At 40.0% G+C, this 19214-nt stretch overlaps 1 protein-coding gene across 4 annotated transcripts in view; it reads right to left on the bottom strand.

Annotated features, from left to right (window-relative positions):
• apbb1 (amyloid beta (A4) precursor protein-binding, family B, member 1 (Fe65)) overlaps positions 1–18468 on the bottom strand; it is a 39260-nt gene extending 20792 nt beyond the window's left edge. For 2 of the 4 annotated variants that reach the window (XR_013796192.1, XM_079600268.1), the window contains exons 1-9: positions 18122–18448; positions 11355–12096; positions 8482–8672; positions 8343–8399; positions 8192–8268; positions 7851–7911; positions 7624–7770; positions 2189–2316; positions 755–869 (exon numbers count right to left, since the gene is read on the bottom strand). Coding sequence is in view for 3 of the 4 variants with exons in the window: in XM_079600268.1 (XP_079456394.1) it covers positions 755–869; positions 2189–2316; positions 7624–7770; positions 7851–7911; positions 8192–8268; positions 8343–8399; positions 8482–8672; positions 11355–12087 (1509 nt within the window). In the remaining variant the exon portion in view is untranslated. Of the gene's footprint in view, positions 1–754; positions 870–2188; positions 2317–7623; positions 7771–7850; positions 7912–8191; positions 8269–8342; positions 8400–8481; positions 8673–11354; positions 12097–18121 lie in introns of all 4 variants that reach the window. The other 2 variants (XM_079600266.1, XM_079600267.1) reach the window with 2 other exon arrangements.
• Positions 18469–19214: the final 746 nt, after the last annotated feature.

The raw sequence follows: 19214 nt of genomic DNA, 5'->3' as shown, positions 1-19214 counted from the left end.
GAGTAGAGGAGCAGGTAATACTGCGCATCACAATATTGCGGCCAGTGTGCGGATGACTCGAATAATTGCATGTGTGTGTAAAGGCAAACTGCTATGATCCCTGGGGAAGAGTTCACTGCCTCGCTTCACACGGGAAAGATTATCTCCCATATATACACATATACAGTACATGTGTATTTGTGTACACACACACACACGCACGTTACAATTTTGATACATATATCCACATACATTATTTACACATGGGTATTAGGTATTTAAATACGTTTTTCTTACATCCTCATGTAAGCTAGTTGTCAATCCCTCACTGAGCAATGGCCTAGTTTAGGTCTTCAGAACGGTTTTGTCACTACAACATAGGGATGGGCGATATGGCCTAAAATCCATATTGCGATATACATTGCAGCCTCTTGCGATAACGATATACATCACGATATATAAATTATAATAAACCTATTTCAGAACAGGTTACACAGACCAGAAAAAAAAGATGCTAAGAGCAGAAAAACTGATGTCTTCTCCGTTAAAAAGCAACACAACAGCGCATCTTAACATCAGGCACACACAGAGATGTTGTGTTTACACCACTATTTTGTGAATACGCGCTGGTATTCAGTGACATGTTTAGTTTTGAGGTGGTAGAACTGATAAGTCGTGTGTGTTACCGAACTGTTAGTCTGTATAGTTTGATTTTGCTCAACGTCTTCAATGTTTAAAGAAGAATATGTTCAGCCAGCCGCTCAGAACTCCTTACCTTAGAGCAGACGTCATGCATGCTTGTGGCGATGTGTTTTGCAGGGGTGTCACACCGAAACACATGACACTTGAGCACATGCGTCAACTTGTCTCGAGCCACATATGCAAAGTCCCTGCAATAAGAGAAGAAACAAATCTAAACAGCTGCATGTATTCATAATCATTTCAATTCCTCCACACCCATAAACCTGTGTGCACAGTAATGACAGTAGGGATGAGGCACTATGGGAACACGCTCTGGCTTGAATCCAACAGTACCAGCCTTCTCTGCGGTGTTGCTTTAGTGATGCCTTTTAAGACCGTGGTCATGCTAACAGAGACGGATTTCCTAGTGAGGGAATCCATCAGAGACTGAGCACGGCTGGCTACGCAGCGTCTTATTCGCTACACAGGAAACCAATACTACAAGACTGCCCGACCACGAGGTAGCCACTCGCTCATCAGCACGCGAGAACGAGACTAGCGAACACAGTGACCAGGGCTGCCCGTGACTAAAGAAGTTTGCTATTCGATTAGAAGTTGTTCACTTAAGCCAATAGTCAACTAAACGCACGTTTATGTTATTCATTTCATTACTAAAAGGTGCAGTATGCTAGTGTACAGCTAGTGGTTGAACTGGGTACTGCAGTCCAAAATCAAACTACTGGAGACCGTAGTTTCTGCCGCCCTGTCCTGCCAGACTCGCTCACACGTGACCAGCTTGAGGACACAACAGGAGCGGGCGCTATTGACAATGGAAGACGAGGACGCACTGTAAACTGAGTTGATTTATCCACATTTTAATATGCTTCAGTTCAGAGAGATTTTTAGACGGATACAGAGGCTTTTTAAAGTTGCAATCGAGATCCCGTTGCAAATCAGGTTTATTGGCAAAATGCACAGACAAGTCATTGAAATAGCTCAACTCAACTAATGTTTCAAGTGGTTTCCCCAAATTTAACTGAAAAGGCAACTTTTAATGACTTCTGCCGTCTCTAAATTGCACTGCACTGACAAGCTGATATTTATATAATTAAAATGCAGTCTTTGCCATTCGAAAATCACACGAAGCAATATCGCGATTCTCATTTAATGTACATAGTGCAGCTCTAGACTAGGGCATGACACTTCTACGTTGTCTTCTATAAGCTGAACAGCTGTGGCATCAGTGCATGAACAGTAGTTAACTGTAAAAGAGCGCCATCAAATCTTTTCCAGAATTGTCCTCTTGTGTTACAGATGAAAGTTGAATTGATACTGTAATAACTAGCACACAGAGCAAACACTACGATACAATATAATACACAGCAACACACTACCTCTCCCTGGGATCCGGGATGCAGCAGGACAGACAAAATGAAAACACAATTACAAAGTAATTCAGCATCATCGTAATAATAAAAAATAAGCATCAATGAGAGCATTGCTGTCACAGAAGCTGCTTCAGACTCACCGGCCATCATCGCGTCCCACTCCCCACACACGGATGCTGACGATTGGCTGAGAATGGAGCAGTGTTCGTCCATGAGGCTCAATCAGATTCAGAGTCTCATTCTCCAGCACCAGCAGCATTTCCTTGCCCTACACACAGCACATTCAACACACACTATACTCACATCCCAGATGCCTACTCCACATGCCCTACACACAGCACATATACGACACACACTATACTCACATCTACACGTACACAGAGCACACAGCGTGACATAACACACAGTGCAGGGTACTCCACTTGACTTCACATTTCTCTTTCATTCATTGCCCACGGAAATGAGAGGTAACCCCACCTTTGTATCATTTAAGAAACAGCTAAAAAGATGGCTGAATAATAATCAAAAATGTGAACATTAGGGCTGTCAATCTTCCTCTATAATACTATTCGAATTTCATTCCTTATTTTATTTAATATTCGAATAATATTCAAATATTAAATGCTCAAATTCATCCTATTATTAATATTTGCGACATTACACAGGCTTATGAATCGTCAATGCCACTATAGCATTTGGTTGTTGCACGTTCTGTCCACTAGAGGGACAGCTAACATTACAATAAACATTTAGAAACGGGTGATCGCGTTTTTTTTATTAACAAGAAAACAGTGGAAAAAAATGAATGACTTTAATTTGGCAACTTTAATGGACATTTTTCCACTGATCAGTTGTCTGCTGTTGTGTCAGAGTTTCACAACTCTGTCAGTGATTGTTGCGCGGCTAGGAACCGTGTACCATTGGCTCAAGCTCGAGAATAAAATCTTTAAATCCAGACCCCTGCGTGATGTTGATCGGTCTCATATCTTTACAGATAAACCGTGTCAGTTTGTCTGTAATCGCCTTTTGGCAGACAGCTGGTAAGCCCCCGAAGAGAGAGGCAGAAAAGACGTCATTCTTGCCTGTTTTAGCAGCGGTTCCTTGGACAGATCGCCTATAGCTCGTCAGGGTGTAGCGTTGTCAGATGTGCCCTAATGGTGCGTTCACACCGGACACGAATAGCGCGTCAGGCGCGAGTGAATGCAATGCAAAGACGCGTTACGCTCTTGACGCGCGAATGGACAGTGGTCAAGCGTATAACTAGACGCGGCAGGCTAGAATTTGACGCGCTATTCGCGTCCGGTGTGAACGCACAGTAAGGTTGCAAGTTGAGGAGTGATATTTCATTTAGATTTAGCATATTCTGCAAATTGCCACTTCTTTATTTGTGATTTTCCCATTTATGATTTGAAATCCAAACACATTCCACACATCGCTTCTCAAATTGTCAGAGTGGTGATCTCCGTTTCCGTGGAGACAGTCCTCGCCGCCATTATTGACAGTATTGTTATGACGATGCAGCGTGGATAACGCGCACAATTGTGTTACGATTAAAAAATGTATTGTTTATCAGACGAAACAAAAGCATTTAATTTTCACATGCGTGTGTAAGCCAAGTTGGCGAAAAAGGCAAGATTGCATATTATATTAAAAAAAAAGCAATATTCGAATAGTAACTTCAGCATTCGAATAGTATTGATTTTTTAAATATTCGAATTATATTCGAATTTCGGAATTCGTTCCAACAGCCCTAGTGAACATTAGGTAAGAAGGTAGATTTCGATAGGTAGATTTATTTATATTTTTATACAGTAACAAGTAGATTTATTTATATTTTATACAGTAATAAGCATGGCATGTCTATGTACAGGCATTTACGATAGGTACTCTTAAAGGGTTAGTTCACCCAAAAATGAAAATAATGTCATTAATGACTCACCCTCATGTCGTTCTAAGCCCGTAAGACCTCCGTTCATCTTCGGAACACAGTTTAAGATATTTTAGATTTAGTCCGAGAGCTTTCTGTCCCTCCATTGAAACTGTATATACAGTATACTGTCCATGTCCATAAAGGTAATAAAACATCATCAAAGTAGTCCATGTGACATCAGTGGGTTAGTTAGAAGTTTTTGAAGCATCGAAAATACTTTTTGGTCCAAAAATAACACAAAATAAGACTTTATTCAGCATTGTATTCTCTCCCGGGTCTGTTGTCAATCCTTCACAGTTACGCTGATGACTAAATCTAAAATATCTTAAACTGTGTTCCGAAGATGAACGAAGGTCTTACGGGCTTAGAACGACATGAGGGCGAGTCATTAATGACATTATTTTCATTTTTGGGTGAACTAACCCTTTAATGTTTTGTAGCTTTATGTTTATTAGTTGTTATGTACAGGGGTGCACATAACTGGTACGCAGGTACGCATGCGCGACAAAAATCAGGAATGCGTAATGCCACTTGTGTTACTACGCGCCTTTGCGTACTGTCGCCAAAATGCAACCTAGGCAGTGTTAATTTATTTTTTTCACAGATAAAAACGAGATGATAACTAAATAAAAACCTTGTTTTAAATGACGACCACTATGACGAATAAAAACTAGACGGACATGTAAGGGAGGGACGATTGGGGAAGTGATCCAGTCAGAACTGATTTGCGTTTGTGGAAGATGCGCACATTTGAATTGTAGCGTGCTGATCTACCGAGTCGGCATGCGCTTCATGCATGTCTCAAATCGTTAAAAAATGTAAACGTCTGGGAGAAAGAGAAGAGCAGACATATGTATAGATCTGAATAAGAGTGACGACGCGAAAGACAGCTTTATTCGGTATGTTTTTTTGTGCGAACACACACACACACACACACGACCCGAAGCGTGCAGTCCTGCACATAGACGCTGCGCGCAAGGACTGAATCGAGCTCTCTTTCGCGTCTGAATGGACAAATACACACAACATTATGTCTAAATGTCCGTTTTGGAAGGAGTATTCACGTAAACACAGTCGGTTATGTCTTTACAGAACGTACCGTGCATCCGTGCAATTGGATCTGCACACTCTTAAAGTGACAGTGCGTAATAAACCTAATGGCTTCTGTACACTTAATATTGATCAAACAACAAAATAAAAAGAGAAAATTCACTGCTCTTTAATATCTTTAATAAGGATTAATTATATTTAATTTATACAAATAAATATATCTGAACCATCAAATAACACTTCAAATTATTTTTTTCCAAAGGTGTTTTCTATCATTTTAGGTCGTTCTTTTCACGCTGATGTAAATTTAAGTGTTCGTTTATTTATTTTTTATAAGTTTGGTTTTAGTTAGTTATTTTATGCTATAAAAACGGAAATGTGACGTCATGATTGACAGCTGTGGCCACGCTACATATGGGGTGAGTACCAAACACCATCTCCTGGTCCTCATCTGAGTAACTCACTGAAAAAGTTATGTGCACCCCTGGTTATGTATGTTGTTGTTGTTTTTTTTGTTTTTTGTATGTCTGGGACTACGGATGGAAACTAGCATTGTGCTAAATCCGGCGTATTTATGTCAATTCCGATTGTACGTTCATTAATATGCCCTGTCCCATCTAAATAAACAGATTTAAAAAAAAAAAATCTTGTCTTTCATTCTTTTGCAGTTTTTTTACAATGCTTTGTCAAGGATGTGGCACTTAAAGGGTAGTTCAACTAAAAATGAAAATCAGCCCATGATCCACTCACCCTCAAGTCGTCCTAGGTGTGTATGACTTTCTTCTTTCAGACGAATACAATCAGTTATAATAAACACTCTGACGCTTCCGAGCTTTATAATGGCAGTGAATGGGTGTTTCTGTTTTTAAGTCCATAAAAGTGCATCTGTCTTAAACCCGTTTATCCCGAGGTTTTCCCGCAGCCTGCCGTATCCAGATCTGAGGAAGGACCTTCGCCTGGACCCGATGACAACGCAGTGCTGAAGTGTCCATTAGCCTCTCCCTATGGAGGATCCCTTTACCACTCTACAGATAAAGCATTGGGGAAGATTCGCGTATCTCCCCCGTAGTGATAAAATAAAATAAAATTCTGTATCAAATTTATAGGCAGGACAAGTAGTTTGTATAGACTTTGTGGAGAATTACAAACATGCGCACATATATTCAAACGCACATAACTATAGAATTAATTCTTGATGCGCACGTGAGCGCCATCAGTGTTTCTCACAGGTTTAAAGTCTGTGTAGAGAGAACGGTGTCGCCTTAGCGGCCCCTAATTGAATAACTAATGATCGTTGCGACGGAAGTGAATCAATCAAAACTAACTTTAGCTGGAGAATAACATTATTCAAGAACCGCTATAAAGCCAAAACAATCTGTTACCTTAAATTATATGTTCATCTCTGTAAAGCAGCTTTGAAACAATCTACATTGTTAAAAGCGCTGTATAAATGATGACTTGACAGAATATGCTACTGAAGATAGTTAACGCCACATCAGCTACATAAATTACTTCCTTTGAACATGGATGTGCCTAGTTGTTTTATTGAAAAGTGGGAACTGTGTATTATTGTATATACATACTTATAGCTGATAACGTAACATTGTTGTGTTAAAGTAATTTAGTTTTTTTGCATTTCCATTATTTGCCTATCTTTCTGGTGCAGTTTAATACACAGTATATTTTTACAAACTTGAATTTGGGCAATTTTGCAATAATAATAAATGTTTTCCTTAAAGGGGTCATGACGGGTTTTTTTATTTTATTATTATGTTCCCTTAGGTGCAATTATAGTATTACTATAGTTTTTTTTACAAAAAACTTTTAAAATGTAGTGATTTATGACCTTTTCCCTGTTTCTCATCCTCTGATTCACAGTGTCTGTTTTGAGGGTGTTTCCCCTTTAAGAGTTCAGTGTTAACGCCCACTGTTATGATTGGCTGACGTCAGTGCCTATGCATCAATTATTAACGCCCCCAGCCAGAACATTTGCGGATTCAGCGTATTTAAAAAGTAGTTTAAAGTTTTAAATACATTACTTACAGTTTGCGTCGTCGTTGTTGAGCCCAGAATAGTCGGCACGGACTTATCTTTGAGCAACAGTTTTCTGGCAAAGCCAGCATCATTTTGGGATTTGTTCTCAAAACAGTCATCCTTCAAATGTATAGAACAAACGCTTAAACTAACACTGCCGTGACTGAGACGTCCGCAAAAAATAAAGTGCATCCATTTTCCCCTGACGACTGGATCTTTTCGTACAGTGACGTCACTTCTTACCATGGATCCAGAACGAGCTGTATTTAGAGCTTGATTAAATAAATGATTCGTTTATAATGGGGAGGACATCTTAAGCTATGAAACTTGCAGGACGTTTTAATGGTACAAAGACCTCTTATATACCAAAAGATCAAGGCAAATTTGGTTTCTCATGTCATGACCCCTTTAATGTTATGTTTTGTTATTTTACGGATGGTAAAATCGTAGGTATGGTGTTGGGAGGGTGGAGGCACAGAGAAACTTTTGATGGTCACGTCTAACTGCTAACAAACATAGCCCATGTCTGTTTGAATCCTTCATCCAGACACATGCACTCACCTCGCCCCAGATGCCAGCCGTGTCGTCGAGATTGTGCTTCTGGTAGGACAGCTGCCGGATGCAGTTATTAACGGCGACGCTACTCCTGCCAGGAGCCATTTCCTCCTCGGAGATCTCCACCCAGCCCAGAGATCGCACCGCAAAGCACTGCAAACACACACACACACAAGCATGAAGAACACCCACGTCTGGATGAGGTGTATGTGGTCCGTCATCAGTGCGTTTACCTTCGCCCCCTCGGCACTGCTAACATGAGACTGCTCCTCTTCCTCTTCAGACTGAGAGAAGCTGCACACAGCGAGAGGATGACACAGAGACGGGTCAATGCTCCAGTGGCTCAAACACTACAGCCCAATCCTGCTCCTGCCAGCAGTTCTGTGCTCCTGAAGACATGAACCTGCTGGTCTGATCAGGACTGGAGCTGAACTTCCTCCAGGAGCAGGACTGGGCTTCAGTAGCCGTAACGTGAGAGGCTTTAGATAAGAAATGTGTAAATGCAGCGCCATGTAAAGGTTATAGTGGCGTGATACGGTGGCGTGCTCAGCGGGATGTCTGCTTGATCTTGTACCTGAGATTGATGGAGGCGTAGCGTAGAGTCGCTCCCTCAAACTCCTTCAGGCTTTCATCAGAAGCTATATCCTCCTTCTGAGCGAGAAAAACAGCATTATAGTGACTTAAGAAACCAGAGTCAGGCGTTTGTACGTCTGTGAGGAACCTACCTGCCAGAGTTCTTCAACACTGAATGTGTTCGGTTGTGAAACACCGCTCCATGTAATCTAATTAGAAATGTGTTCATGTTTAAAGACATAAGCATTCACACGGGTTACAACAGTCCTGATGTGATACAAGCGTGCGCACCTGTGGCCCGTCAGCCGGTGTGAGCGCGGGCGAGGCGCTGGCGGGGCGCTCCTCCAGGGGCCCGGGCGGCTCCCACTGTGTGGTGCCTGTGGGAATGTGCCAGTAGTAGGTGCCTGAGGTGTCCTGCACTCGCATCCAGCCGGCGGGCAGGTCCGTGTCCGTCTCAAACGCACTGCCATCCCAATAGGACTCTGCAACAACAATCAAACGTTTCTTTGGGCCGGTTTACACCTGGCACTCACATTGAGTCATCTGATCAAAAGCTGTCAGGTGAGGCGGATGACCTGCAGTAATGTGGATTTCAGTAGTTCTCATTAGCTTACTCGCCAAAAACAGTTACAAGTATTCTCCCTATACAGCTCTGCTACACAACATGAGTAGGGTTGTAACGGTATGAGATTTTCACGGTATGATAATCGTCTCAGAAAATATCACGGTATCACGGTTTCAGGGTATACGGTATTAAACCATCATCGGTATTAAATCATTATTATTATAATCATCATCAGCTACAATGACTCTTAAATGAATTAAACCAGATGTTTTTTTGGTTGAACATATGGTTTATTAAACAGAACCATAGATATATACAGATATATAGCCAATGCGACATCTAGTGTATATATCTTTCGATCCGGTGCCAATTTCGATACCTCAGTTTCGATACTGGTTCCTAACGATACTTTTTTCGATACCAATTTTATGAAATCCATTTTAACAAGATTACATAACACATGGTTTTATTTTTTCAGTTTGACTCGTGCTCCTTAGCCAGTGCACAAAGGAACAAAAAAAGCACAAAGGAACAAAAAAACTTTTATAAAGAGCTCATGCTCACCAAAGCTGAATTTTTTATATAAAAAATACAGTGAAACTTAAGTAATTTTGTGAAATAGTATTACAATTTAAAATCTTATTTGAATATATTTCAAAATGTAATTTATTCCTGTGATGTCAAAGCTGAATTTTCAAAATCATTAACTCAGTGTCACATGACCCTTCAGAAATATGAAAACAGTTTGCAGCTTAATATTTTGGAGACTGATCAATTTTTTCATGATTCTTTGATGAAAAAAAAATTCAAAAGAAAAGCATTTATTTAAAAACGAAATATTTTGTAACATTACATGTTTTAATGTCACCTTTGATAACTTTAATGCATCTTTACTGAAAACAAAATCTGACTAACCAACACATTTTTGAACGGCAGTGTACATTCAGTAGGTTATTATTAATTGCAATATAAACACTGCAGAGTGATCAACAAGGTATCTCTTCATTTACCAGTCGAAGACGGAGCAACTTTCTGCTCTTATGTTTACTCCGTGCACTGTCAAGGTCTTCATCATGTTTGTCGCGGTACCGCTCTTCGCAGCAATTATTTTACCGCAAATACTGCATCAGTTGGCATCGAGCCTGGAGAAATGTACCCACACTTTTGATCGAATTTTCCACATCTTTAAGGTATTATGTGTGTGCTCGCGTCTCATATGAATATGTGCGCGGAGAGTTTGTGTGTGTGTGCTCGCGTCTCATAAGTATGCGAGGCGAGAGTTTGTGCGCGCGCGTCTCATATGAGTGAGTTCCGCCCGTCTCGTGTGTGTAGAGTTTGCGTGTATGTGATTTGATTTGATTTATTGCACAGCTATATTTTAGATGTATTCATCTATCTATCAAATCGCGCATTTTACGTGACATCTGCGTTATTTTGTAAATTCCCTCAGCAACACGGAAATAATACGGCCTTAAGTTATAAATGGAACTTTATCCGCAGGGAGGGATGGTGTTCGCCAATATTGGAGAACATGTTCGACGCATTCCCTCCTTTAACAGCCATTCTTCGTCAACATTTCTGGACACAACTGGATATCCATCTTCAAGGAAAGCCCTGCGTTGCGCGTTCGTTTTTCGGATACCCAAAGTATTCCCACACTGCAGATTTTAACTTTTTTTGTCAGCAGGGATAGAGATTAAAATATCCAGCCGCTGTCTCAGACATTGTCTCCGCTGCACATGTGGAGTCTAAGCAGTCAAGTGGAAAGAAGTTTCGCGCAAAACCGGCAATAAGCAAATATTCACGATATGATAATCGTACATGTCAATATCGTGATAAACCGCCATACCGGTATACCGTTACAACCCTAAACATTAGCCTGCTGTAGTAGAGCAGATGTTGAGCAGATCACTGACATCAGACAGAAGATGCTCTGTGAAGTCTTGAGATGTTGGCCATGATATTATTGGTTACTCTTTACACAGGTAAAGGGGAGTTGAGATAGATGTTCTTTACCGCCATCAGTAAAAGCACTGTAAGCCACAGGCAGCATCACAGCCACAACACTGCAGAACATCTGATCTGGACCAGGGTATCAATCTAATCCAACCAAACGCTTGATTCCCAAACATCTGTTAGGCGTGTTTGAGGTTTAGTGAACACCGTTTAAACTGAATACTCTTTATTTTTCTGTGTTATTTTCATTTTTAGCTCAAATACAAAACAAAATGTGATGTCTATTTTGCATCATCGGTTGGGTCGATTGAATGTGCGAACAGTAGTTTGAAGCTTTCCAAACATGTCACTTTAAAGCCCCTCATTACTGGCAAATACTTTAAAGCCCGTGTTACTGGGATGCGTCAGGACAGATGAGCGTACACTGTAAAAAACAAATGTTGGTTTAACTTAAAAAAGCAAGTTACCTTGTTGCCTTAAAATTTTGAGTTCGTTGTAATTAAAAAATGTAGTTAATACAATGAAGAAGAATGGTTTAATAAACAGAAACTCAAAATAGTGTGTTATCTTCACACATTAGTTATCGAAGTTGATTTGACAAAAGATAAAAAGTTGAATGTGTGATCCGCTGAGCTAGCTGTACCTGGCTCCTCGTCGGGGGTGCTGCTCGCCGTGCTGCCCTGGGACAGAGACATGCAGCTGGAGTCCTCGTCGCTGGTCACGCCGGTCCGGCTCCTGCCGCCGGCCTCGCCGCCTCGCTTCTGCAGCTCGGTGTTCACACACACACTGCCGTCCTCGTCCTCTCCCTCGGCTTCCTCGTCTCTCGTCTGCTGCTGGTTTTCCCGGTTGTTCTCCATCATGGCGGCAGAAGAGTAAATGAGAAGAGGCTCATGGGCCGGCCAGTCCTGCAGGTCGGAGCACAGCGCTTTCAGCGTCTTGTTCTTCTCCTCGTTTCGCCGCTGGGAGTTCTGGTTTGGGTTTCTATCTGTGGATTCGTTCTTGTTTTCAAGCAGGTTGAGATTCTGGTCTTGCTGCTGCTCTGCTAACTTGCATATTTGGTTCTGATCTTCCTTCATCCACTTGGCGTTGCTCTCAGAGACCGGAAGACCATGCTCATTTTCCTGATTTCTGCTCCACTCATCTTCCTGGTGCTGCAGGGACGCATCATCGTTCTCCAGTCCTCCCATGATGCCTTTGAGGAGCTGGATGGAGGTCGTGCTGGCGTAGTTGTGGCGAGTCTTTGGAGAGAAAGAGGTTGAGCCAGGAGTATCTTTCAGGCCCAACTTTCTTTCATAAGATAAGCAGAGGTCAAGGGTCAGTGAGGGTGGGATGTACGTGTTTTCATTGAGCAGGTCTGAGGGGCTCTTCACAGACATGACACCGAGCTGAAACACACACACACACACACACACAAACACACACCTTCACTGTAACGCCATCAAAGACATGAACAGTTCACACGAAACTCACTGTGAAAACATGCTAATCCTGGGCACTAAACTTCCTCATTTCACATGTCGATATTACGACCACAGCTAGGGATGACTGATCTTACACTCGTGCTGGGCGGTTCGACCAAAAATGTATATCACAGTTTTTATTCAAAGTTATGCCGGGTTTCCGGTTTATGGCGTTTTTAATTTTTTTTCATGCAGTAAATTGACTTAGGATGGTCTATTTGACTGTCATTACTGAATATTGTAGAATAATTGCATGGCCCCAGAAAATGATGCTGTTGTTTACAAATAAGAGCCAGTCATGATCCTAATGAAGTGAGGAATCAGAATGCAAAGACAATTGCAGTCACAATACAGAACTTTTCCTGTGCAAATTTCACAAAAATATTTATGCTAATTTTATATACACAAAAAAATAAAAAAACTTTTTTATAAATAATCTTTATTTAAATTTTGTCTTTTCGTTTTTCTTTATTTAAATTTCGTTTTTCTTTATTTAAATTTAGTTTTTTCTTTATTTAAATTTAGTTTTTTCTTTATCTAAATTTCATTTTCTTTATTTAAATTTAGTTTTTTCTTTATCTACATTTAGTTTTTCTTTATTTAAATTTCGTTTTTCTTTATTTAAATCTACCCTTTACTGTGTCAGTAATTTCTTAGTCAGAAATATTAGAGTACCTTAAGTTAAAAGTATTGCTTAATTTAACAGACCTGTGTGTGTGCGTTTTATATCACTAGTGCAGTGTGTGTTCTCGGAGCATAAGCCCTGCCCGCTCGCGCTGTTCTGTAGTTTACTAAAAGTTTATTAATTATGAATGTGTTGCGTCTCGCGTGTCCATCTATATTGCACCATATGCGACGCACTCCCTTGTGAAGTCGATAGGATGAACTGTTCTTGAAACCGTTTTAGGTTTTTTTTGGAAACCAAAAAACCTCCAAACAACAGCCCCGGCTCCTCTTTTTGGCACAAGTTCTTGTGTGTTCATGTTCTAGCTCTGCAGCATCCATCTTCCCTGTGACGTAACACCAGAGCACTGCTGTGTTTACGCACCACGCCTCGCAGTCGCTGCTAAGAAGTGCAACACTGAAACAGTGTCGCGCAGCGTAACGTTCGTTACGAACATTGTGTAATTAAATAGCCTACATCGGTATGGCGGTATATTAAAAATTGATATCGTAACGAAAATATACACCGGTTTTCATTATGAACTGGTATACCGCCCCCTGATCGCTCTCAGCACTGACGAAACCTTTTTCTTGGATTGGGTATCGATCAGATGAATCTATCCAAATCTGATACTGTGTGTTACAAATGGTACGAAAAGGACAAAAAGCTTTTATAAAAGCACAATGAAAGATTCAGTGTAGGGCTGCGCGGTTAATAATTATTTTTGATTTTGGCTTCCAACGATTAAAGAGGTCATGACATGGTTTTTTTTATTTTATTATTATGTTCCCTTAGGTGCAATTATAGTATTACTATAGTTTTTTTTACAAAAAAATAAAAAAATGTAGTGATTTATGACCTTTTCCCACCCTGTTTCTCATCCTCTGAGTCAAACAGTCTGTTTTGGGGGTGTTTCCCCTTTAAGAGTTCAGTGTTAACGCCCACTGTTATGATTGGCTAACGTCAGTGCCTATGCATCAATTATTAACGCCCCCAGCCAGAACGTTTGCGGATTCGGCGTAACTGTTTAATAGTGGGTGATGCATGCGAAGCGATGGCTCTTGCAATGATAAAACCTTATTATGTTTGAGCCGGAATCAGAGGAAAATGAACCATCACCACAACAACGAAGACTGGATCAGCCCGTGTCCACATGGAAAGTGAAACTATTTTGAATTAATAAAAAAAATTAACCCGAGACACTTGAAAACAGATTATTGTTGCATAATTATCCTATAGCTTAATTTGCTAACAGTTTAACATTATTGAACTAATTCCAATGAAATAATAGGCTGTACCACGGACAAAAATGCATGCACAGGCCATCTTTGAAGATGCAGCATTGATAAAGGCAACATTTTTAATTTTCTATCACATGTAGGCCTACTAGAAAGGCGACATATTTTCAAGATTCTCTTATACAAATGTGTTTATATTAGCCATGGTAAAAAGTAAGTTTGCGTCGTCGTTATTGAGCACAGAATAGTCGGCACGGACTTATCTTTGAGCAACAGTTTTCTGGCAAAGCCAGCATCATATTGGGATTTTTTCCTCAAAACAGTCATCCTTAAATGTATAGAACACTGCCGTGACTGGGACGTCCGCAAAAAATAAAGTGCATCCATTTTTCCCTGACGACTGGATCTTTCAGCGTATTTAAAAAGTAGTTTAAAGTTTTAAATACTTACAGTTTGCGTCGTCGATGTTGAGCCCAGAATAGTCGGCACGGACTTATCTTTGAGCAACAGTTAAACAGTCTGTTCTCAAAACAGTCATCCTTAAAATGTATAGAACAAACGCTTAAACTAACACTGCCGTGACTGAGACGTCCGCAAAAAATAAAGTGCATCCATTTTTCCCTGACGACTGGATCCTTCGCAGCGTATTCAAAGATGTTGTTTGTCCACAGCCAGGAACAGCACATCTGCGGCATCGTAATCTCCCTGTACACAGACCCACTCGCTCTCCGTCGACTGAACACTAGTGAGGCGCGCGGGCGCGACAACGATACGAAATGAGCGTAGTTGTCTTGTCTTGCGCTAAAAGCGTAGTTGTCTTGTGCTGGAGGCGGTCGTATGCAAACGCTGGTACGTCACTTCTTACCATGGATCCAGAACGAGCTGTATTTAGAGCTTGATTAAATAAATGATTCGTTTATAATGGGGAGGACGTCTTAAGCTATGAAACTTGCAGGACGTTTTAATGGTACAAAGACCTCTTATATACCAAAAGATCAAGGCAAATTTGGTTTCTCATGTCATGACCCCTTTAAGAAAACAAGATAATCGAGGTAAAGCGATCATTGTGCCACGTTCCTTTCCTTCAGCGGGGTGCAAAGTTTGAGTCTCACGTGCGCACTTCAACGGCAAAACACACAAAAATGTGTCAAAATGCAGAGATTTATGCCTTGAGTGAATGTAATATCGGTTTTATTTAAATTTTTGATTTCGAAAATGAATGGGGAAAAAATCAAATGTTACAGGCGTCTCCTGAATTCATCCGACTTCCATATGCCGTCTAGTGTCTGTCTAATACTGTGTTGGACAGATGGTGAACCGATGAACCTGAGAACGCGAGCGCTGTGAGCTCAGGCTGGCGTTCTCAGCGCCGTCAAAATAAAAGTCACAACAACAAGCACGTCTTACGTCACTTCAGAGTTCCTGCTGGCGGACGAATGCAGCAAGACAGCGTTGCTAAGGGAACCACCCTCGTGGCTAGTTAGCGACAAGAGTTTTTTGCAAGACAAAAGGTGTAAATAAAATAATATAGACAATGAACAATTTTGACATTTAGAAATAGTTCTGGAGATTTGTCCTACAGTCCTGATGATTTCTGACGCACACAGGCAAGTCTATTTTCCGCCCGTTTAGACTGAGCTAAGATACATCTGCTGCTAGATTAAATGTTTATCAGTAAGACACTACTTTCTTTTTCTTACCATATCACAAAAATGTTTTACAGCTGTAAATTTCTATTTATTCTATGGATTCTATTTTTTTTCCCACTGAAATGATTGTACTATATTTTAGTTCAATAATGATTTGTATTTTGGGAGGATTTCATTGTACTAAATTATATTTATGCAGTAGTTATAATCCATTTATTCACTTTTTAAGCATGGACCTAAAAAAATAAGCCTAAAACTTAAACTGTCATTAGCCGCGTTTCCACCGAAATTACCCGGAACAATTTTTCCCAGGAACTTTTTTGCCCCGGACCGGTTGCTTTCTGCGTTTACACCGCGGTCTAAAGTACCGGGAAGATTATAAACTGCGCGACTGCTCCTCCCAGTCTGGATGGACAGTAATCAGTTTTGAGCACCACACCGCCACAGACTGATGACGGGGCCGACCCGACACAATTTAATTTAACATTCTGATTCTGTCAGTTAAAGGGCTCCTATTATGGGATTTTGAAATGTACCTTTCATGTAGTGTGTAACATAGATCTAAGTGAACAAAAACATCCTGCAAAGTTAGAAATATGAAAGTGCACCGTATATAAAGTTATTGTCTTTCAAAAGTAAGAGTCGACTCGGAGTCATTTTTATGAATCGTTAGAAGACCGAAGCTTTTTCTCTGACTAGATGACGTCAACTTGTCAAGTTATTTGAATACGATACGCCCACTTATTGCGCTCCAAGGCCAGCAGGGAAACATCATGGCGACGAGACGCTGTGTTCTGAAGTGCGGCTCAAAAGCTAACTTTTTTCATCTGCCCAAGGAGGAGCATTTGAAGACTAAGTGGCTACAATTCATATAACTATACCACAGAAGTATAGTCCGAGCCTTGTGCTTTGTTCGCGCCATTTTGAAGACGATTGCTTTACCAACTTAAATGCAATCAAACTTGGATTCGCGAGCCGCTGATATTGAAGGAAGGTTCAGTTCCAAGTGTATTTGCATCAGCTTCCTCCTCCGTATCACAACCTGTAAGTGTTATTAATAATTGTTGCTTTTATGTTTATTGTAGCATGCTTAATAATTATTTTGTTTGTTGTGTAAGCACCGTTTAGCTTCTAGGTCTTCAATGACAATTGTATTGAGATCTGTGAAGTGTTTGTCGTTGTTTTCGGAGTTGTCTTAAAGAATAGAATAATACCTCGTAGTAACGTAACTGCATTTTTTTTTTTTTTGTAAAAACGTTATGTTTATGCATCGGGCTAATGCAAACAAAGACTGATTGTGCTTTTACAATATGAACTCTGGGCTATGCTCACTAACATAACATTAAATTCTTTATCTTATTTTTAGTTTTTTACTACAAACTACAAAGCAGTGGACTATAATCATTATTATAACACGATTTAATTGATAAAAGCATCATTGTACTCCGTGTTAAACAATAAGTATTATCTCTGTAAACACTGCTGGGTCATCTGACCAATCAACGCAGATTAGCGTCGCGCAAAGGAGGGGTTTGGAAAAATGAGTCGTTGAACGAATCATTTGGGAGTCGGTGAGCAAATCAGGTAAAAATAAATGCATATTATACGACAACAAAAGTGTTTTTTGTCATTGCATGCACGTAAAACTGTTGTTGGGGACTCCCTAAACAACATTAGGAACATTTTAAATGTCATAATAGGTGCCCTTTAAGATACAAATTAAACAATGCTGTATATTTTTTCAGATAGATTCACAGCTTAAATATACAACCATGTTGAATTTCAGCCCATAAAAATGCAAGCCCTAAAAATACAATGCATTAAAATGCAAGCATGGTTAATGCAATGCATATTTTTTCAAGTAGTGCAATTCAACAGGCTTTTTTATTTCAAAAACATTTGGCATTATTTTACTTCCATAGTTATTCATCAGAAAGAGCTCCAAAAATGTTTACTGTGCTCATAAAGAAATATATTAGCTATAGAGCCCTGGACCTTTAACATACTTTAGTGTGTAGGACATGTTTAGTCCCTTATCTCAAGAATCAGTGAAATATATATATATATACACTTTTAAAAATCATACAACGCATATTTGATCAAACGGCATGATGACAATATCAAAGCCTGATTCATAACATCTCATCTGCCTCTGACCACACACACACACACACACACACACACACACACACACACACACACACACACACATAGATATATAACGTTAGATATAACTTACGTATACATAAACACAAGATTACAGCAGGACTAAAGAGGATGGTGGATATGATCTGTGTGCTGATGTTTATCTGTCGGTCACTCAATCGCATTCACACATTCATCATTCACGCGATACGCGATCAACACAACGCACTCACTGTAAAGAAACATTCACTCACCTCAATATTAATAAACGCCTCTCATGAATGTCGATGGCCGTTGATGTTTCAGAAATCCTCAGTCTCCGCCATCACCGTTATACAGCTCAAGCTAAAGCTAACGCTAACGCTAGCCCACGCAACGCCCGAGACGCGACGATGACGCAGGTAGAGCGATGCCGCTAATATTGCAGACAACTGGGAATCTGGATGTTTCCCATATCCTACTTGGGAACAACGCCTTGAACGCCGCTAGAATTCGGACATCCAACATGTGAACTCGGGACAGATCGATCAACCCCGACCTCAGCGAGGCGCGTCATTTGACGTCACTTCAAAGATGGCGACATGTCCTGTTTGCTTTTCGGGTTCTTTTTTTTAGTCATAATAAGTCATAATAAATCGCCTATATGTTATGTCAATGGTCTATGGTATATAACATAACCTGTGTCAAATGGAAATAAAAAAAACGTTAACATTAGACAATAATTAGTGTGCAAAATGTGATTTTATGTTGTGTGCAGAAAACGTCAATAATATAAATTTGGAAGGAAATGTTGAAGTAAAATATAATAAAATAGTAGAAGGAATTATTATTTTTTGCAGCAATATAGATTTATTTAATGACAATGGAAACAAAGATTGAAAAGATGTACAATGGTGGTCTGAAGAATGCACAGTGGCAATTAGAGAAAGGCATTTTGGATTTAAAAAAGATTAATAACTCAAGATACAATGTAGAGCATCAGAAGGAAAGGGCAGTTGCAAGAAATTAAAAAAAGAAAGGCTTTCATGGCAGGAGTTCAAATGCTTTATTAGCATTCATCAGTTATACACTGAGTATTGTCCTCATTCCAAAAATGTACCTTTGAGAAAACAAAGTGAACAAAGTTTCTAATGTCACTTAATTTACTGAAACTTTAAAAGATCCTTTTAAATAGATAAAGGATCATAAGATACAAACTGCCTTTTTACTTTGTACAGCACTGAACACTTTACGCCCCAAACTGAGCCACTCATATCTTTATAAAAAATAAATATGAATATTGTCTATATTCTATTGCTTTATAACAGTTTAGTGGTTATGCTCTAAAATGAGCCACCTAAAAACAAT

The sequence above is a fragment of the Phoxinus phoxinus genome (genome assembly GCF_949152265.1).
Source record: "Phoxinus phoxinus genome assembly, chromosome: 23".
NCBI lineage: Eukaryota > Metazoa > Chordata > Actinopteri > Cypriniformes > Leuciscidae > Phoxinus > Phoxinus phoxinus.
The sequence above is the reverse complement of the archived record's forward strand: the minus strand, read 5'-3'. Positions and strand labels throughout refer to the sequence as shown.